This window comes from Lissotriton helveticus, chromosome 5_1 (genome assembly GCF_964261635.1).
Source record: "Lissotriton helveticus chromosome 5_1, aLisHel1.1, whole genome shotgun sequence".
NCBI classification, from domain to species: Eukaryota; Metazoa; Chordata; class Amphibia; order Caudata; family Salamandridae; genus Lissotriton; species Lissotriton helveticus.
Window position 1 is genome coordinate 910240258 of NC_136065.1, and position 22297 is coordinate 910262554.

Genomic DNA, 22297 nt, shown 5'->3' on the forward strand with positions numbered 1-22297 from the left:
AAGAAGGACGAAAGAAGATGCCCAGCAGAGGAGACTGCAGAGAAGAACTGACTTGGCCCCAGTCCTATCGGCACTTCTACAGTTTCCAGAGATCCTACGACAAAAGTCGCCTTGTCCTGCAACCAGCAACCTATGGAACCCTTGAATATACTGACTGCCTTCAACAAAGACCGAATATCCTGTGATCAGCAGCTCTGTTCAAAAGAATCTCCAAAGCAAGACCCGGAGCCGGCTGAGGACAAAGAAACACGACGCCTGGAACCACCACTGCACCCATCGCCTACGGCCTAAGTTTGAGTGGGCCACTGGTCCAAGTGAGGTCTCCCAGCGCTCCAGGGTCTGAGTCCACCGTGGGTTGACCCCTCCTGGCCTCCCCGACGTCGCCTGCAGCTTCTGCATGGAGACCCCCCAACCACGATTGGCCTGGTAAGGTGAAATCCAACCTCAAAAGACACCCCTGCATGCAGCCGCCCTACAGCCTGGAGAAAAGAACCTGAGGTGCATCTATGCTCCTGAGCCCTCCAACTTACCCGTTCTGCTGTTGGTTCCTCCCGGAAGTCTTCCTGGAGCAAGCCTGCAGCCAAAATCCAAAACCGGCAACTCCCCTTGAAAACAACAGGGCACCAGTCGCCAAAACAGCAGCCTGTACCCAGCCACCCCTGCGCCGTTGCGGGTGCATTTATGCGCTAAACTAGATCCCCCTTTGCCTTGAGCCTAACACCAGGAGCTTTGTTCCCACAGCCTTGTGGCCTGCTCATGAGCAGCCACCAACTGGAGGCCCCCTATCCCCCATTGGATAACACTGGGCCTCCGCACTCTGCACCCACCGCCAAAGTGACGCTGAGGGTGATTTGAGATTGCATCGTGAACCCTGGTTCTAACCCCAGAATACCAACTCTCACAACAAAATACTTACCTGTTAACCGAAAACTTCATTTCTCTCCATAGGAATACATTGACTGTTTTTCCTTGAAAAAAATTGTGTGTGGAGTTAGTTTTGTATGGAACTTTGAAAAACTGCTAAGAAATAAAAAATGCTTACTTACCTTTTCTCTAGGAAATGTCCCAGTGTGATATCTAGGTGTATCACACAGAGAAGAAAAAGTAATCCAGAAAGTAATCTGCAAAGTAATCTAACGGTAATTTCCACTGTATTGAAAGCATTTATAAACCTGTAGCAAACCCATTTTCATTCAGCTTGCATGTATTGTTCAACCTGCCTTGAAAAGTACCATATACACTTACCTGTGCCAGGCTCGCTTGGTTTTAGGAAATAAATACAACTAAATAATATTTTTATACAAATCAAATTGATCTGAGTTGAGTGTGTAAAACAAATGCTTAACACTACCCTCTGATGAAGCATTACTGCTCGCCCACCCTACCACAAATAGAGAGTAAGGTGCTACCTACTTTTACCTCTGCCTACCTTTGGGGTTCTACTGGACTAAGTGCACACCATACCTAACTTTGGTATAGTATATGCCGAGCCAGCTTCCTACAGCGTCTCCATGTGCTCAAAGCCTCAGATCGCAGCAGAGGTAGTACAGTCATCTATCAATGAAAATCAGGAGTGACCAGCTCCACTCAAATATAGGAGTTCCCTAAATGCAGTTTGAAAAGAAAAGGTTGCACCCAAATCTAGTCATATCATCGGAAGCTGCCAATACCTAAAGGTAGTAACCCTGACAAACCCTCTGATTCTCTTTCATTCAACCAGTGAGTCTGTCTGGATATAGAGGTTCATCACATATGTGCAAGAACTTACAACTAAGGGATCAACAAAAAGAATAAAGCAAGACTACTAACCGAGAGGGCACCGACAAAATTTCCCAGGTGACTCTTTAACTAGCATGTCCTTCACAGCATCAACAAGTGGACCCAGGAGGAGCACCGGTCTCTGTGAAGCGCAATCCACCTTCTGTACTCTCTGGTATGCCAAACTTGCTGCATCTGTCAAAAAAAAAAAGACTTAATGTTATAGATGTATTTACAGGAGCCAGCTAAAATAAATACATTTATTACTGTACATCTTTCTACACAATTGTTTTCAATTTCTGATTTAGAAAAGGTATAAGGTGCCACCTAGCCCAAGGGTAGTAGGTGCTGTTACGCAGTCTTACAAATAAAAACACAAATGTACAACGTTTTTTTCTGCATACATGACAGAAAAAAGTTGTTTGTCTTTAGACACATATAGTGAAAAATACCCAGATTGTCATAGATGTCAGGCTCAAACCAAGATCTGTGAAATTGTAGCAATTGAGCTGTATCCCACGTGAGATTGCATGTGTGCTTTACTAACCGGAATGCTATGCACACAGTCAGAGAGAAAGTTATCCTAAAAGCGACTTGATTAACCAAGATAATTATTTGAGCAGTCATGGCCTGAATCAAAAGAGGTAGTGTGCTGGTTGAGATTAGATACAGTACATCATAACTATCATGATATCACTAATGACAGACTGGCCAGTTAAAGTTGTTACTTAGTTAGAAAAACAGCACTGAAACACCTTCTGACAAAGATTTTAATCTGCCACTGTGCTGTTTTAGACCTCGTTTCTGATTGTAAAACCATGTTCACAAATGGAAGCTCACAGTCATCTCTCATACGAAACAATGGAGAAATGATTTTCTCTGGGGATGATCTGCCTACCGATCTGCCAAAACAGAGGACAGTTACATTACGTTTTGTAATCAATAACTGAATGCACTCACTACTAGAACTACAACAGCATCAATACAATTAAAGAATTCTGGAAAAAACCTTGTTAAAACTTGGTACTTCATTTCTCAGAGCTTGTGCTTTTTCGGAATAATTTTTTTTACATGAAAGACTTGCTAATGAACAAGTGACTTACCTTCGGTAACGATATATCTGTAAGAAACATTAGTTAGTTAGATTCCTTACCTTAGAATAACGCCCAGGCGTCAGACTGGATCCGGAAGATTTTGCGTAGCAGTACCCCTGCGCGTCGGTAGGCGTCGTCTGCGGCTCTGCATCTGTCATCGGCGGGATGACGTAGTCGGAGTACTTAGACGCCGCCCTCGCGCGCGGATGTCAGTTCTTATACACAGCTTTTCCGCGCCAGAAACGCAGAGCCATGATAAAAACCCACACTGGTGCCATGAAACTAGGGCCCTGAAAGGGATGACCTTAACCCTAGATATCTGTTCGCAGAACAGGGAGGATGAGTGGGGCGGTAAGGAATCTAACTAACTAATGTTTCTTACAGATATATCGTTACCGAAGGTAAGTAACTTGTTCATCTGAAAGAAACACGTTAGTTAGATTCCTTACCTTAGAATAGATACCCCAGCAATACCAACCCCGGTGGTGGGTCTGCGAACCAAGATCACACCAGAAAGTCCTGGAGAACTGAACGGCCAAAGAAGCCATCTCTCCGGACTTGGCTGTCCAGGAAGTAGTGCTTAGCAAACGTGTGCAGCGAGGCCCACGTAGCTGCCTGACAGATGTCCTGCAAGGGGACTCCCCGACCCAGGGCAGTAGAAGCCGCCGTGGCCCGAGTGGAATGGGCCCTCAGCCCAACAGGAGGCTCTTTTTTTGCCAAGGAGTAGCAAACCTTGATGCACAAGACGACCAACTGAGAAATGGTTCGTTTGTGCACCGCCCGTCCCTTCTTCGCGCCCAAGTAACCATTAAAGAGCTGGTCATCCACCCGGAACTGGCGTGTGTGATCCAGATAGAAAGAGAGCGCACGTTTTGGGTCCAGACGGTGGAGCCTTTCTTCCCTTTCGAGGGATGCGGAGGCGGAAAGAAGGTGGGCAAGGTGATAGACTGCCCGATGTGGAAGGCTGTGAATACCTTGGGCAGAAAAGAGGGACGCGTTCTTAAAACAACCATATCTGGATGGACAGAAAGGAAAGGAGGTGTAGGAGAAAGAGCCTGGAGCTCACTCACTCTCCTGGCAGAGGTGATGGCAACCAGGAATGCAGTCCTAAGAGTAAGAAGACGAAGAGGGCATTTGTGAAGTGGCTCGAAAGGAGCGCACATCAAAAAAGTCAGAACCAAGTTCAAGTCCCACTGAGGCATCACAAAAGGAACAGGAGGAAACATGCGAGTGATGCCCTTCAAGAATCTATTTACAACCGGGGACTTGAAAAGAGAAGGCTGATCAGGAAGCCTTAAGAAGGCCGAAATGGCAGAGAGGTAGCCCTGGATAGTGCCCAGAGCAGAGCCCTGCTGGGCAAGGGAAAGAAGAAAGAGGAGAACCTCTGAAAGAGGAGAAGAAAGGGGATTCACAGCCTTTGCTGTGCACCATGCCACAAATTTGTTCCACCTGCAGGCGTATACCGTTTTTGTGGAGGAACGCTTGGCTGCCAGAATGATATCACAGACTTCAGGAGGCAAGTCAAATGGCCTCAACTGCCGCCGCTCAATCTCCACACATGGAGGTGGAGGCTGGAAAGGTTCGGGTGGAGGACTGTCCCCTGCTGCAGCGACAGAAGGTCCTCCTGAAGAGGCAGACGAATCGGGGGATCGACTGACATGCTGAGTAGCTCGGGATACCAGTACCTTCGTGCCCAGTCCGGAGCCACAAGGATGACTTGGGCCCGGTCGCGCCTGATCTTCTTCAGCACTCTGGGCAGAAGTGGTATAGGTCGAAAAGGCGCACATCAGACCGCAACTACACTCGCGACGAAAAGCGCCTCCGAGCGAGTGCCGCCTTGGAAATTCCAACGCGCAGAACTGATGACATTGCGCGGTCTAATCTGTGGCGAATAGATCTAACCAAGGCTCTCCCCACTGCCGAAAGAGGCCTTGCGTCACGTCCGAGTTCAGACGCCATTCGTGATCCATCATGCACCGACTGCTGAGTTTGTCCGCCCTGGCGTTCAAGGAACCTGCCAGGTGTTGAACCACCAGGGTGACGCCCTGGTGTTCCAGCCATTGCTAGAGGCGCAGAGCCTCCTGGCAAAGGGTCCACGACCCCACCCCGCCCTGTTTGTTGCAGTACCACATGGCGGTGGTGTTGTCCGTGAACACCTGCACTACACTTCCCCCGACAGAGGGAAGGAATGCCTTCAGTGGAAGCCGGATTGCCCGCAGCTCCAGAAGGTTGAAGTGGAGCCGGGACTCCGCCGGAGACCAGAGTCCTCTGATCTCCGCCTCTCCCATGTTGCCCCTCCCAGCCCAGGAGGGACGCATCCGTCACAACTACGTGCTCCGGTTGGGGAAGGGAGAGGGATCTGCTGCTGACCCAATCGCGGTCCGTGAGCCACCACTGCAATTGTCTCGCAGTACCCTCCGAGATCAGGACATGGTCGGACAGGTTGCCCTGATGCTGGGCCCACTGAAACTTCAGGTCCCACTGCAGAGCCCGCATCCGCCACCTGGCGTGATGCACCAGAAGGATGCAGGAGGCCATCAGCCCCAGAAGCCGCAGTGTCAACCTGACCGAGACCTGGGATAAAGGCTGAAAGAACGGAATCAGAGCCTGAATATCCCAAACCCGCTGTTCGGGAGGATAAACCCGAAACTGCGCCTAATCCAGAACCACTCCGATGAAGAGGAGCCTTTGAGAGGGACACAGGTGTGACTTCGGCACATTGATGGAAAACCCAAGCAAGTGCAGGAGGTCAGCCGTAGTCTGAAGGTGGTTGACGACTGTCTGGGGCGAGCCCGCATTTAACAACCAGTCGTCGAGGTAGGGGAAGACTGACACCCCTAACCTGCACAGATGAGCTGCGACTACCGCCATCACTTTCGTGAACACCCGTGGGGCGCTGGTAAGGCCAAAGGGGAGCACGGTGAACTGGAAGTGCTCGTGGCCTACCATGAACTGCAGGTAACGCCGGTGGGCCGGCAGGGCAGGGATGTGGAAATACGTGTCCTGCAAGTCCAACGCTACCACCCAGTCTCTGGGGTCCAGGGCAGCTAAGACCTGAGCCAGAGTCAGCATCTTGAACTTCTCCTTCCGGAGGAAGCCGTTGACGTTCCGTAGGTCCAAGATAGGGCGTAGGCCCCCTTTGCCCTTCTTGGTAACCAGAAAGTAGTAGGAATAGCTACCACATCTTGCGTCCGGCCCAGGAACGCGCTCAATGGCCCCCTTGGTCAAGAGGACCGACACTTCCTCTTGCAGAAGTTGCAAGTGATCCCCCGACACGCGGTGGTACTGCAGTGGAATGGCTGGAGGGGTCGCCTCGAAGGGGAGGGAGTAGCCCCTTCGGACGATTTGCAGCACCCACCTGTCCGAAGTGATGGTGCGCCAGGGGAGGAGGTGATGGCGGACCCTGCCCCCTAATGACGTCAAATGGGCCTGAAAGCTTGGACTAGTAGGGCTTTGAGGCGGATGCTGCGGGGGTGGATCTGGACTGGCCGCGCCGTTGTCCCCTGGCACCGCCACGGCGGTTACCACGTCCGCCGCCGCGCTGGATGTTAGACTGCGGCCCGCGGCTGGCAGGACGTGAAGGGGCGCCCCTTCCTTGGCCACGAAAGGAGCGAAAGGCAGACTGCTGCGGACGCTGGCCCAAGAGGCCGAAGGACTTGGCTGTAGCCCTGGAGTCCTTGAAGCGTTCAAGCGCATGATCTGCCCTGCCACCAAAGAGGTGGCTGCCATCAAACGGCATGTCCATGAGAGTGTTCTGGACATCAGCCGAGAAGTTGGCGGACCTCAGCCAGGGTGGCGGCAAACCACCACCGTTGCTGACATCGCCCTGCCCAGCGAGTCCGTTGTATCCAGCCCACATCGTATGGAATACCGATCTGCGTCTCGTCCCTCCGCGAGGGCATGACTGAGCTTCGCCCGGGCCTCCTCCGGGCACTCTAGCAGCATGGCCTGGGAGTTCCTATCCCTAGAAGTCAGTTCACAGAACAGGGAGGATGGGTGAGGCGATAAGGAATCTATAACTACATATGTCTTACTGAAGGTAAGTAACGTGTTCATCTGAAAGAGACTGTAGTTATAGATTCCTTACCTTTAGGAATAGATGCCCCAGCAATGCCAACCCCTGTGGAGGGTCTGCAAACTAAGTTCACACCAGGAAGTCCTGGAGAACAAAACGGCCCAAAAAAGCAGTCTCTCCGGACTTGGCTATCCAGGCATTAATGTTGTGTGAACATGAGCAGGGGTGCTACATCCCAAAGCAGTAGTGACAGCAGTCGCCCTGGTAGAGTGGGTGCGCAGTCTTACAAGAGGTTTCGCCAAAGAATAGCATATTTTGATGCATAGGACAACCCATCGAGAGATGGTACGTTTGTGCATGGCCCGACCTTTCTTGGCGCCCACATAACCCACGAGGAGTTGATCGTCTACCCAGAAATCTTTAGTGCGGTCACAGTAGATGGACATCCCACGTTTTGGGTCCAGACGGTGGAGTCTCTCCTCCTCTTTGGAAGGGTGTGGAGGTGGGAAGAAGGTGGGCAATGTGATGGTCTGACCTATATGGAAAGAGGTAACTACTTTGGACAGGAAAGAAGGTTTAGTGCGAAGGACCACTTTGTCTGGATGAACAGCAAGAAACGGAGGCTTGGAGCACAAAGTATGAAGCTCACTCACCCTGCGGGCAGAGGTGATAGCGAGCTGGAAAGAAATCTTTAAAGTAAGAAGACGAAAAGGACAATTATGTAATGGCTCAAAGGGCACACACAAGAGAAGTAAGGACAAGATTCAAAACCCATTGGGGCAGTTCGAAAGGAGGAGGAGGAAAGAGAGTAATGCCCTTCAGGAATCTATTTACAATAGGGGACTTGAAAAGAGAAGGCTGATCAGGAAGGCGAACAAATGCCGAAATGGCAGAAAAATAGCCTTTAAGGGTGCCCAAAGCAGAGCCCTGTTTTGCCAAAGATAGAATGAAGAGGGGAACCTCTGAAAGACGGGCATAAAGGGGATCCACAACCTTTGCTGCATACCATGCCACAAATTCGTTACATCTATATGCGTATACCGTTTTACCGGAGGGGTGTCTGGCTGCCAAGATGACGCTACAGACTTCGAGAGGAAGGTTGAAAGCTGTCAACTGTTGCCACTTAACCTCCAAGCAAGGAGGTGGAGGATGGACAGGTTCGGGTGGAGGACCGTCCCCTGCTGCTGCGACAGAAGATCCTCCCGAAGAGGCAGTCTGATCAGTGGATTGATGGCCATACTCAAGAGCTCGGGGTACTAGACTCTTCGTGTCCAATCCGGAACCACAAGAATGACCTGGGCCCGGTCGTGCTTGATCTTGTACAGCACTCTGGGTATAAGTAGTACAGGCGGAAAAGAGTACAGGAAAACAGAACTCCACTCGCAACGAAAAGCGTCACCGAGCGAGAGCCGGCCTGGAAACTCCAAAGCGCAGAACTGCTGACATTGCGCTTTCTCTTCGGTGTACAACAGATCTAACCAAGGCTCTGTCCACTGCTGAAAGAGACCTTGCACCACCTCCAAGTGAAGACGCTATTCGCGTTCCATCATGAACCGGCCGCTGAGTTAGTCTGCCCTGGCGTTCAGGGGAACCTGCCAGGTGTTGAACCACCAGGGTGGTGTTCCAGCCATGTCCAAAGGCTAAGAACCTCTTGACATAGGGTCTATGAACCCACATGACCTGTTTGTTGCAGTTCCACATGGCGGTAGTGTTGTCCGTGAACACCTGCACTGCTCTTTCTTCGACAGAAGGAAGGAATACCTTCAGTGCAAGATGGATCGGCAGAATCGCCAGAAGGGTGATGTGGAGCCGGGACTCCGGCGAAGACCAGAGACCTCTGATCTCCGCCTCTCACATGTGGCCACCCCATCCCAGGAGTGACGCATCTATCACCACTGTGAACTCTGGTTGGGGAAGCGACAGGCATCTGCCTTTAACCCAATCCTGGTTCTTGAGCCACCACTGCAACTGACGTGCAGTCCCCTCCGAGATCTGGACGACATTGGAAAGATTCCCCTGATGCTTCACCCACTGGAACTTCAGGTCCTACTGCAGAGCCCGCATGTGCCACCTGGCATAATCCACCAGCAGGATGCCTGAGGCCATGAGGCCCAGCAGCCTCAGGGCATTCTCACCGAAATCCGGGATAGAGGCTGAAACATCGGTATCATAGCCCAAATATCCCCGACTCGCTGCTCGGGAGGATAAGCCCGAAACTGTGCCGTATCCAGAACTGCTCCGGTGAAAAGGAGATTCAGAGAGGGAATCAGGTGCGACTTCGGCACATTGATAGTGAACCCCAGCAAATGCAGGAGGTCCGCTGTAGTCTGGAGGTGGGAGGCGACAGCCTGGGGCGAGCCTGCCTTCAGCAGCCAGTCGTCGAGATAGGGGAAGACTGAAACCCCTGATCTGAGCAGATGAGCTGCGACCATTGCCATCACTTTCGTGAACACCCGAGGGGCGCTGGTAAGACCAAAGGGGAGCACAGTAAATTGAAAATGATTGGGCCTACCGTGAACTGTAGGGAACGCTTGTGAGCTGGCAGGACGAGGACGTGGATATAGGTGTCCTCCAAGTCCAACGCTACCATCCAAGCTCCGGGATCGAGGGCAGAGAGGACCTGAGCCAAGGTGAGCATTTTGAACTTTTCCTTCCGGTGGAAGCGGTTGAGGGCCCTGAGGGCTAAGATAGGACGCAGGCCTTTGTCCTTCTTGGGTACCGAAAGTAGCGGGAATAGCAACCCAGACCTACTTCTGGCACAGGGAGCCGTTCAATAATTCCTCGGCCAAGAGAGCCGAAACTTCCTGGCAGAGAAGGGTCAAGTGATCATACGACATACAATGGAGTGCTGGTGGCATGGAGAGTAAGGTAATCTTGAGGGGGAGGGAGAAGCCCCTTCAGACCTGCAAAACCCACCTGTCCGATGTGATGTTGTGCCAGTGGGGGAGGTGATGGCGAACACTGCCGCCCATTGGCCTCAGATGGAAAGGTCAGACTAGAAAGGTTTGGAGGCTGCTGCAGGGGATGTATGGGTGGACTGGCCCACCCGTTGACCCCTGACCTGCTTCGCTGGGTCCCATGTCTGCAGCCCTTTGGCTCGATTGGGTGGAACGTGGTGGGGCACCCCTTCTGTAACCACGAAAGGGGCGAAAGGCAGACTGCATGAGGCGAGAGGTTGCTGCGAGGCTCAAGAATCTGGCCATAGCCCTAGAATCCTTGAAGCACTCGAGCACTGAGTACGCCTTGTCACCAAACAGGTGACGGCCATCAAAGGACATGTCCAAAAGGGTGGATTTGACATCAGCCGAAAAACCAGACATCCTCAACCAGGCATAGCGCCTCAGGGCTACTGACGTGGAAACCGTTCTGCCCAGATGGCCGGCGTTATCCAGCCCACACCTGATGGTTAACTTGGCTGCATCTCGACCCTCAGCAACTGCGCTGGAGAGCACGGGCCGGGCCTCCTCCAGGCACTGTGGCAGCACTTGCTAAACCGTATTCCACGCCGTATGGGAATAACGGCCCAAGAGGCATTCGGTGTTCACCGACCGCAGCCCTAAGCTGGCAGGAGAAAACATCTTCTTCCTAAGATGGTCCAGCTCTTGGATTCCCTATCTGGGGGAGCAGTAGGGAACGTGCTTTTAGAGGACGAGGCTTGGACCACCAAGCTCTCGGGGTTGTGTGTTGGGGACGCGGAGTCGGTACCTAAGTCAGGCGTCGTCCGTCCGGCACCGGGTCCAAGTCTGGGTGAGGCCGGGTCGATGCCAGTTGGGGGGCACAACTGACATCAGGAGCATCATCACTGGAATCTGCGCCAGGGAAGGTACTGTGAGGTCGAGGGGCACCGATCCGGATCCAGGCCTGGATCCTCAGGGGCCCTTCCAGTGCCGGAGCCCAGCCGAGTCCGTGGAGCCTGAAGGAGTGCCTTTGGAGTCGGGCTGCCTAAAAATGCTGTCAAGCATGTCGTAAAAAGCTCGACGCTGAGCAGGGGATGCTCTGGTTTCAGGAAAGGGAGGAAAGCGCAGATCCGTCCCAGGAGAGGGCTCCGAAGAAGGAGCTGGAGAGCGACAATGCTCCGGGTTGGCCTACAGACGGGGAGAAGGCGGATATCGATAATGCTTTTTCGCCTTTTTGTGCTTCGATTTACCCAATGAGTGCAAAGACTTCAAAGAGGAGTGGGGGTGGTTCCGCGACCGGTCCTGAGACCAGAGTGGAGACAGAGTGGACTGCCGGGCCTCCAAGAGCCTTTGGGACCGCTCTAGGAAAGAATTCGGATTCATGGCCTGGCAGTCGGAGTACGACTTCGGGTTGTGGTGGCGCTCCAGGCACCAGAAGCACACGAGGTGCAGATCGGTGACTGACATCAGCTTGCGAAAGGAGTCACACGGCTTAAAGCCGGTCTGACGATGGGACATCCCTCGTGCACCAGGAGTCAAAGACTCAAAAAGATGTCTGGAAAAGTAGAAGTCAAGAAAAGAGTAAGGGGTATGCACTCTTCGGATCTGCACTGGCTGGCGTGGAGAAAGAATGAACTGACGTCAGAGCGCAGGGGTGACATCTAAACAGACACTGCAACGTCATCCCGGCAACCACAACGCCAGGCGTGGAATTGACTGACGCCACCTGACGCGCAGGGGTACTGCTATGAAAAAAGTTCTCCAGATACAGTCTTACGCCTGGGGGTAATTTTAAAGGTTAGAAATCTATAACACAGTCTCTTTCAGATACATCGTTACCGAAGGAAAGTAACTTGTTCATCTGAAAGAGACATTTAGCCGTAGATTCCTTACCCTTGAACAGATACCCAAGCAATGCCATCCGCAGAGGAGGGACTACGGAACGGCCTAGACCAGAAAATACTGCAAAACTGATCGACCAAACAGGCCTTCTCTGCGAACCTGGGAATCCGGGCAGTAGTATCTGGCGATCGTGTGCAGAGATGCCCACATGTCAGCTAGGAAGATATCGGAAACGGGAACACCATGTTGGAAAGCCGTGGTGGTCGCGTTTGCCCTGGTGGAATGGGCCCGAAGCCCTTCAGGGAGGATCCTTTTTCACAAAGGTGTAACAAACTTTTATACAGATGATAATCCATAGGGAAATAGTCCTCTTCTGGACAGCACAGCCTCTCTTTGCACCAAGTACCCTGTAAAGAGTTGGTCATCTACCCGGCACTCTATGGTTCGATCAAGGTAGAACGATAACGCTCTATTTGGGTCCAGACAGTGGAGACGTTCCTAATCTTTGGAAGGATGCAGAGGTGCATAGAAGGAGGGCAAGGTAACTGACTGTCCCAGATGGAAGGGTGTTACCACCTTAGGAAGGAAAGTTGTCCCAGACCGGAGTACTACCGTGTCCAGGAATTGTGTCGGGTAAGGAGGCTTTGAGGATAGCGCCTGTAGTTCGCTGACTCTCCTGGCAGAGGTTATTGCAACCAGAAAAGCTGTCTTGATGGTGAGCAACCGCAGAGGACAGTTATGCAGCGGCTCAAACTGTGCACACATCATAAAGGTGAGCACCAAATTAAGCTCCCACTGTGGCATGATTAAAGATGAAGGGGGAAACAAATGGGTTAGCCGCTTTAAAAATCTCCGCACTATAGGAGATTTGAATAAGGATGGCTGATCAGGCAGCCGAAGAAAAGAAGAAAGGGCCGAAAGGTAGCCCAGAGCCCTGTTGGGTCACTGAAAGTATAAACAGAAGGACTTGAGATAATGGAGTAGATAGGGGTTCGACAGATCGGTCTGTACAATATTTACAAAAACATCTCCATCGCCATGGGTATACTGATTTTGTGGAGGGACGCCTGGCTGCCAAGAAAACCTCACAGACTTCAGTAGGAAGGTCAAAAGCTGTCAGCTGTCGCCACTCAATCTCTACGCAAGGAAGAGGAGAGTGGACAGGTTCCAGTGGAGAACTCTCCCGTGCTGCTGCGACAGAAGAACCTCCCAAAGAGGCAGCCTGACTAGAGGATCTAGAAGCTCAGGATACCAAACTCTCTGTGTCCAGTCCAGAGCCACAAGAATAACTTGTGACCGGTCACTCCTGATCTTCTTGAGCACTCTGGGCAGGAGTGGCATGGGTGGAAAGGCGTATAGGAGGCCTTAACTCCACTCAAGACGAAAAGCGTTGCTGAGCGAGCGCCTCCTTGGAAACACCAGCGTGCAAAACCGCTGACACAGTGTTCTTTTCGGAGGCGACCAGATTCATCTAAGGCTCTCCCCACCGCTGAATGAGACCTTGTGCCACCTACGGATGGAGACACCATTTGTGATCCGCAAGACACCCTCATCTGAGCTCGTCTGCCCCGGCGTTCAGGGAACCAGCCAGGTGTTGAACCACCAGGGAAATGCCCTGCTGTTCCAGCCAAATCCAGACGCGCAGGGCCCTGGAACAGAAGGTCCACGACCCCACTCCGCCCTGTTTGTTGCAGTACCACATGGCGGTAGTGGTGTCTGTGAAAACCTGAACGAGCCTTCCCATTATTGACCGTAAAAAGGCTTTTAGTGCCAGCCGGATTGCCTGAAGCTCCAACAGATTGATATGAAGCTTGGTTTCCCCCTGAGACCAGAGTCCTCTGATCTCCACCTCTCCCAGATGGCCGCCCAATCCCAGAAGGGACGCATCCAACACTACTGTAAGGTATGGGTGGGGAAGGGAGAGGAGTCTGCCCTGGAACCAATCGCGGTTCGTTACCTACCACTGCAGGTTTTTCGCAGTGCCCTCCGATATCTGAACCAGGTCGGTGAGATTTCCTCTATGCTGTGCCCATTGGAACTTCAGGTCCCACTGCAGAGCCCACATACCCCCACCGTGCGTGGGTCACAACCAAGATGCAGGAGGCCATGAGGTCCAACATCCGCTGAGTCATGCTTACTGAGATCCAGGATAGAGGCTGAAACATTGGTATCATAGCCTTAATATCCTGGACTTGTCGCTTGTGAGGATAGGCCCGAAACTGCGCCGTCTCCAGAATTGCTCCAATGAAAGGGAGCGTCTGGGAGGGAGTCAGGTGTGACTTCGGCACATTGATAGTCAACCCCAACGAATGCAGGAGGTTTGCTGTAGTCTGGAGATGGGAGACAACTGTTTGGGGTGAGCCCTCCTTCAATAACCAGTCATCGAGGTAGGGGAAGACTGGAACCCCTGGTCTCCACAGGTGGGCTGCGACCACCGCTATCACCTTCGTGAACACCTGAGGGGCACTGGTGAGGCCGAAGATAAACACGGTAAACTGAAAGCGCTCGTGGCCCACCATAAACCCCAGATAGCGACGACGGGCAGGCAGGATGGGGATATGAAAATAGGCGCCCTGAAAGTCCAGCGCTACATCCAGTCTCCCGGGTTCAAGGCAGACAGGACCTGAGCCAGGGTGAGTATTTTGAATTTCTCCTTTCACAGGAAGTAGTTGAGGATTCTTCGGTCTAGAACAGGGCGAAGGCCTCCGTCCTTCTTCGGGAACAGAAAGTATCGGGAATAGCAACCACTGCCTACTTCTGGCCCAGTAACCCTCTCTATAGCTACCTTGGCCAAGAGAGGTTTGTGAAGTGAGGCAAGGTGATCCTCCGTCAGCCGATCGTGTACAGGAGGCATAGGTGGAGGAGTAGTCTAGGAGGGGAGGGAGTAGCCCCTTCAGACTATTTGCAACACCCACCTGTCCGATGTTAGGTCTCTTCAGTGGTGGAGGTGATGGCGTATCCTGCCCAGACTGGTCAAGTGTGATCCTGGAGGATCGGACTGGGAAGGTTTTGTGGTGGAGGAGGGGGCAGTGGCTTGGCCCGACTTCTAGTTCCCCGACCCACGAGGCCAGGGGAGCCGCCTCCATGGCCTCGCAGAGGTTGCTGAACTTGAGGGTGTCTCTGGCCGGAATAGGGTTGGCGCAGCTGGTAGCCCCTTCCGTAGCAACAAGAGGAACGAAACCCTAGGTGTAGCAGTAAGGCCCAAAGACTGAACCGTGGGCCGCGAGTCTTTAAAGCTTTTAAAGACAGCATTTGCCTTGTCTCCAACGAGACGGGAGCCATCAAAGGGCATGTCTATGAGGTTGGCCTGGACATCCCCTGAAAAACCAGACGTCCTCAACCAGGTGTGGAAATCTCTCTACCTAGTGAGTCCGTCGTGTCCAAGCCACATCTGATTGCGAACTTAGCAACGTCTCTCCTGTCTGAGATGGCCTGAGAGAGTAGGGCCCGGTCCTCCTCCGAGACCCTAGGCAGCACTTGTGCAACCGTATCCCATATCAAATGGGAGTAACGGCCACAAAGGCATGCAGTGTTCACCCACCGCAAGGCTAGACTGGCAGAAGACAAAGATTTCTTTCCAAAGTTCTCCAGTCTTTTGGATTCCCTGTCCGGGGGTGGGGAAGGGACCACGCCACAGGAAGTGGAAGCCTCTGGACCGCCAAGCTTTTTGGGGGGAGGGGGGGGGAGGAAGATAGGGGGGGGGTAGTGAGGAAAGTTGGGTCGCCCGGTGCTGGGCGATGGCGCTGAATGTCCGTCCGTTAGTCTTGACCGCCACTGCAGGAAGCTGCAGGTCAAGAACCTTCACAGCCTGACGCATCACCATAGCAAGAGATGCTCCCTCCTCCATGGCTAGGGTAGGAGGGGTAAACATGCCTGTATCTGGGGAAGTGTCCAACCTACTGGCATCACCCAGTTCCTCATACCAGTCCATATCCTGGTGATGCAGGATTTCTAAGGGATCCTGCTACCCCTCCCAGTCCTCTTCCACAAACCCTAAACCTTCAGAATAAGGCAGGGTAAATGACATGGAGCCATACGGCTCCGGTCTTGGCTTCAGGGGACAACCGACTGGCTTTGTGACGTCAGGAATGAGAATCAGGGAGGCGGTGCCGGTAACGCTGAGTGCCTCGCGCCAGACAAGACGCAGGGGAAGGTCACTTAGGTAGTGCGACCGGCGTTGGGCTGGACCCGGAAACGAGTCCACTAGGAGGCCGTGGTATTGGGGCAGCAGGAACAGGAACCATGGGGAGCCTTCCATTTCCCGAGCTTGCAGGGCCTGAAGGCGTGCTGACAGGGGCAGGCCGCCCAAAAATGGCGCATATGGCGTCCTAAAACTCTTTTAGCTGGGCGGGGGTTGCTCCCGGTAAGGGAGGGAAATGTGTTGTCGACCCAGGTGCCTGCTCCGCAGAGCGGCGCCTCGAGCACCGAAGCTCTGCCTCTGAGTCGCGAGACAGGTGGCGTGAAGTTGAAGCACACTTCGATTTCTTGTGGTGCCTCTTACCTGACATCGATGAAGAGGACTTTGACCCACTGGAGCGGTGCTCGGACCTTCCTCTCGACTGAGACCTGGACCGGGATCGAGACCGAAGTGGCGATCGTCAAGGTGCAGGACGCCAGGCAGCGAAAAGCTTTAGGGACCGCTTCCTCAAAGCCTTCGGTACCATGGCCCAGAAGTCTGAGCACAACTTAGAATCGTGGGCGCGCTTTAGGCACCAGAGACAAACCAGATGGGGGTCCGTGCCCGAAATGGCTTGGTGACAGGCGTCGCACGGCTTGAACCCTTAAGTCTTCTTACTCAACATGACACACCTACATACCAACGAAGTCAACAAAAAGTCGGAAAAAGTATGTAAAAAATTGACAGGGGGTAGCTCTCTTCAACGGATCAGTGCTGATGGTGCAGAAAAAAAGAAATGACATCAACGCGCTGGAGTGGCAGCTATATTGACGAGGCGGACGTTGCCACGTCAATGAAGACGCTGACGTCTCAAGGAGTTGACTAACGGCACCTACCGGCGCGCAGGGGTACTGATAAGAAAAATCTTCTGGATGCAGCCTGATGCCTGGAAGTTTAAAGGTGAGGAATCTGCAGCTAGATGTCTCTATCAGATTCTCATTTGCAAGCTGGGATCTACCGATATGTCATGCCATGTTATTTGCACAAGCGAGTAGATTTGTGTTATTCATAAAAGGCAGTGAATTCTAAATGATTTTAATTGGTTTTATCATTGTGTAGAGAATAACGAATATATAATGTGTATTGCAGCCTGATGCCTGGAAGTTCAAAGGTGAGGAATCTGCAGCTAGATGTCTCTATCAGATTCTCATTTGCAAGCTGGGATCTACCGATATGTCATGCCATGTTATTTGCACAGCGAGTAGATTTGTGTTATTCATAAAAGGCAGTGAATTCTAAATGATTTTAATTGGTTTTATCATTGTGTAGAGAATAACGAATATATAATGTGTATTTTACATAATGCAGTTTGAATGACCACAGTCTATAATAAACTTGATTATAACTGATTGACAAACTGTTGCCCTCTTACCTTCCAAGAACGGGATGGAGTCTGTGCTAATGGTGTCCAATGCTAGTAAATCCTTCCCATCTTTTGAACCACTACGTTTGTGCTTGTGTTTTCTTCGAAAGAATGAACGGCGAGCTGCTGCTGATACAGTTTTGTTCGAACTGCTGTCATCTTTTACCTCGGACATGCTATGTCTCCTGTAGAATTCCTGGTCAATCCTAAAATTAGGCATTCAGGAAAGTAGACCTTAGATTGGTATCTAGATATTTCTTACATCACTTGAAAAATCCGTATAAACACACACTTTGTTAGTACAAACAGGACCTAATGAACAAATAGCTGATCAGCCAAGAACATCTTTGTGATCACGTTCATAAACATTTTACTTAGAGCATTATTCTAGGTCTCCAACTAAAGCTCTGTTGCAGTGAAAATGCAGTTTAGAATTTGACAAAGTGAAAATTAATGACCTCTACCAATGGTCATTGCATCTTAAGCTGTATAATCACATGCTGAATAGTTCCATGTTGTGAGGTTTAAGTCCCAGAATAATGTTTTTGATAGTAAAATAAGTAAGGGTTGCTCATGCAATTGCAGGTTAAGTGCACTTTGGTATTATACTAACAAATTTTCCAGCACACATTTGCAAAACTCACATTCAAATTGATTTAAGGAACTTGCACATTTCACTGATATCAAGTCAAAACTCAGTTATATAAAAGATATATAAAATAATGTATCATTCAAAGCCTGCCCGACAGCTATTCTAAATATACTTAAAAGATTTAAATGAAATTACACAAACTTGCCAGGTTAAGTTCTACTTTAATGCCAAGATAGGTGTATTCTCTTGTATAGTGGCGTCTGGTGTAGCGGAGAGCAAGAATTCCCATAGTAGAGAAAAAGGAAAACCCTTATTTTTTTTATGCTAGCCCACCTAAAAATGAAGGGTCTGCACAAACCTTCTAATGCCAAAACATCTATTTATTCACACTTCAGGGATGGCAGTACACAATGAATAAAGTCTCTCACCATCTGCTCATCACCACTTCATCAAGAGCATATTTCTCTGAATCTTTTAGTCCTGCCAAACAGGCTCTGGGTACACGGCCTGGCAATAAGCCAAGTGAGTGAACATTTATGGCTCCAGCAATTAAATTGGTCATGTAATTTTAACTCGTGAGGTCACAAGTAACATTCTTGAAGAGGACATGATAGTGCAAGTAAACACAAAGTGTTCCTAGCTATGCCCCGCGTCAGCACCTACTGTCCTCAGTGTGGATACGGGGAGCAGTGCTTTTTTTATGTATGCATAGGTCCAACACCTCTAATTGGACACACAGATAGTGGGGACCCAAACATTTTGACATCTGTCTTTCCTTGATTGCTCTGGAACCTACCACAGGCTGTTCACTACTAAATTTTCTGCAGCGTGGCCAAATATCACCAAACTAATTTGTACACCCATTAAAAAGTGAGATATATGGGTGTTGTAATCATATGTCAGAAAGACGAAAGATTGTTAGACTTAGTAACAGGGCTTTATTATAAGTGTTAAAAGTAGCCAGTCAGGCCATCCAGCAGTCTCTCCCACCAGCACCAGAACCCTTGGCTGCTCCCATTTAATAACCGGCGAGACCCACCCCCACTGCGCCTGCCCCCCTATGGTCACGCACGTAGCTTAACCAAGTTCACAAACTATTGGGATTTGGGAGGTGGGACTTCATTGGCATTTCCAGTTAGGGGGACTTGATGCACCACTCCACTTTGAAATCATGGAGTTAGATGTCTACCGCATCCAGTTCTACCATTACTGGCGAATCAGGCACACAGTCACCTCCCACATCTTAGATCTGGATGACATACCAGAGTAAAACCTGTGGGAGGCCAAACGCCTTCTTACTCACCTCAAAAACCCTCTTAATTAAGACTGTAGTGGTCAACACCCATGACATATTCACCCACTTGCAGGCAGAATTGTGGTCGGACTTGGGCACACCTGATGACGATTGGAGAGAGGCGCTAGCTGCCCTCATGAAGCAGTAATAGCCTCCAAATTAAAGGCCATTCAACTCAAAATTAACACCAATCGTATTATACTACGAGGGGGGTTGAGGCAAATGTGGGCGACACAATCACAAACATGAGTGCAGTGCTCCGTAGTCATCGGGGACTTTTTAGACAGTGTATGGGATTGCGCTGTTCTGGCACCTTTATGGTACAGTGTTATCGACTCTTGAATGTGTCTTGGGATGGAAGCTCCAAAGGAACCCCAAACTGGTTCTGCTCCACATCTCAGACTCCCACCCACGCAAACGTGCCTTGCTGTGGTTGGGTCTGGCGGGGCCGCTAATAGTGACATTGACAAACACTGGACACATTTGACGGGCGCCCCCTTGAGGGGTGAAAGAGTGGGTGAACCATTGTTTCAGTGTGAACCAGCCCATTTTCTAGGGCAGAGGCTGCCCTCAGAATCATGGACAAATCTGGAGTTACTGAGCGAGGTACACAGGGACCCAACTAGATCCATATGAGCAAATACAGTGGTACATAGTGAGGGACCTGCGACTGTTTGAGCCTCAGGAGACTGGGGACAGGAAAAGACTAGCAGTAGTAAACCAGGGTGGGGCGGTTTAAAGGAGATATCTAGACTCTGGAATGGTGGGATTTTTCAATGTGTTAAATTTGTGATGTGGTTTTGACTGCAGGCATATTTTGTCCTCTATGAGAACTATTAAAAGCCTTTAAAAAAAAAAAGTAGCCTGCCAAAGTATAGAACACCACAATACAGTCTGAAAGGCTGTGGGTGATGCAAAAGTTTGACTTTTTATTAGGGGGTTTAAAGCCTTTGCAATTTGAAGCGCCAGAATGCCATCCCAAAATGAGCAAATAAGTTAGTAACCAGCAGCATTCTGGGTGTGAGCAAGAGTTTTTTTTGTTTTTATCTGCAGTGTGCATGTTCTACAGGCAAGATTTGGTTCATGACAATGCAACAGTTAGAGTATTTCATTTCCATTATGTCTCCGACTAAGTTGTCCCCTGTTTGAAAAACAATCAGCAAAAACACTTTGCATGTTTTTTTTTCTTCCACCTTGCTGAATAAAGAAAGATTTAATTGAGGATTTTCTTTCCCTTTCAAACTATCAATGGCATTGAAAAGTTTGAATATTTTAGCAGTATTAATTAGATACTTGTGAATTGGCAATCGAAAGAATGAAACGATCCTCAACATAGTCAAATGAAGCAGCTACAGCAATATTTTTATGCGGGCAGAATAGGACATAATTGTACAAGTAAAATCTTTGTTCACTTTTTGTGATAACTTTGATAGGCAATGCTCTTGCTTTCTTCATATTCCTACAGTCTGAAGAAAGACATGGGTACCTGAGCTCTAGGTTTTCAGCAGTCATGCGGCTATCCTCAATGACACCAAGACATAGGGTAACACTACGCTATGCAGATTTGTAGTGTGCACGATCACCCGGGAGGGTATCCAGGCATTTGTGAAAACAGATGCCATTGTGATGTAGATGACTTGAAAGTGTGGGTGAAGAGTTTGAATTGTTCTCATTTGTGAATCGGGAGCTCCTTCAGGTGTGGTGTGATGTGAGTGCAGCGTGGGAGGTTGTGAGTGATTCTGGCCGCCAAGTTCCTAATGGTCTGCTGCCTTCTGGTGAGTTTTTGTGGATCATAGCATGGAGGGTATTCCTGTAGAACAAGTTACTTACCTAGGGTAACTCCTTATCTGGTAGGGCCTCTATCTGGCCGCAGATCTTTACCTTTTATTTATTAACAGGTGTCATAATGGACCCAGATTTTTTCCCGCTAGCGGTTACCATGCGTGCCGGTAGATGGCGTTGATTGGTTACACTTGGCGTCGCTGGTGTTGTTCGCACCAGAAGTGATGTTCAAAGTGCTTATATAGCCGCCACCCAGGAGCGCCATGATCAGTCACTTTTCGTGACTTTCCACGCCAGAAGCAAGAAGCCACGAAGAACACTTACCACTGGTGTGGAACACAAGGGCCTTGAAAATGGAAAGCCCTGTCCCTAGAAATCCGGTCACACAGCAGGTAGGATGTGTGAGTTGGTATGGAATCTGCTGCTAGATAGTCTCTACCAGATAAGGCGTTACCAAAGGTAAGTAACTTATGTATCAGATAGAGACATCTAGCTGCAGAGTCCTTACCTTAGAATAGATACCCAAGCAATACCTCCCTGGAGATGGTCTACGGACCAATTTCACACGAGGAAGTCCTGCAGGACTGAATGGGCAAAGCACCCATCCCTATAGACCTGACTGTCCAGACCGTAGTGTTTGGTAAATGTGTGCAAGGAAGCCCAAGTTGCTGTCTGGTAGATGTCCAGGACTGGAAACTCCATGAGCTAACGCAGTTGTTGTAGCTCTATCTCTGCTGGAATGAGCACGCAAACCCTCAGGGTTTTCTCTTTAGATAATGTTTAGTAGATTTTGATACAAAGTATTATCCATCTTGAGATGGTCCTTTTCTGTACACCCTATCTCTTTATTGCTCTGACATGCCCCACAAAGAGTTGATCGTCCACCCGGAATTTTCGTGTGCGATTTAGGTAGAGGACAACAGCACTCTTTTTGGGTCCAGATGGTGAAGTCGCTCCTCTTTTTTGGCGGGATGAGTCGCAGCATAAAAAGAAGGCAGGATGATGGATAGGCCTATGTGAAGTGGAGTGTCACTTTCGGCAGATAGGAAGCTCTCGTAGGAGCACCAGTTTGTCTGGGTAGATGCTAAGATAAGCAGGCCTGATGAGATGGATGATAAGGCCCGGAGCTCACTAACCCTCCCGGTATATGTTATTGAAACCAGGATGGCGGTTTTGATGGTAAGGAGCTTGAGTCGATATTTGTACAGAGACTCAAAGGGAGCCCACATAAGAAAAGTGAGTATGTGCCTGAGGTCCCACTGGGACATAACAAAGGGAAAAGGCGGAAACAAATGTAAACTATTTACAGTAGGGTCTTTGAAGAGGGAAGACTGATCAGCCAACCGCAGAAATGCTGAGGTGGTGGAGAGACAGCCGTCCAGAGTGCCGCCAGCAGAATCTTGCTGGACAAGGGAAAGGATGAGCATAAGTACCTGAGAAAGGGGGGCAAGAAAGGCTATCAATTTGTCTTTCTGTAGACCAT

The 22297-nt window shown here is 50.2% G+C and overlaps 1 protein-coding gene across 5 annotated transcripts in view; it reads right to left on the reverse strand.

Annotated features, from left to right (window-relative positions):
- Positions 1 to 22297, reverse strand: part of DLG5 (discs large MAGUK scaffold protein 5) — a 957981-nt gene that overhangs the window by 144721 nt on the left and 790963 nt on the right. For all 5 annotated transcript variants that reach the window (XM_078643375.1, XM_078643374.1, XM_078643372.1 and 2 more), the window contains 2 exons: positions 17156 to 17352; positions 1810 to 1953 (listed from right to left, as the gene is read on the reverse strand). In XM_078643375.1, coding sequence (XP_078499501.1) covers positions 1810 to 1953; positions 17156 to 17352 — 341 coding nt within the window. The remainder of the gene's footprint in view (positions 1 to 1809; positions 1954 to 17155; positions 17353 to 22297) is intronic.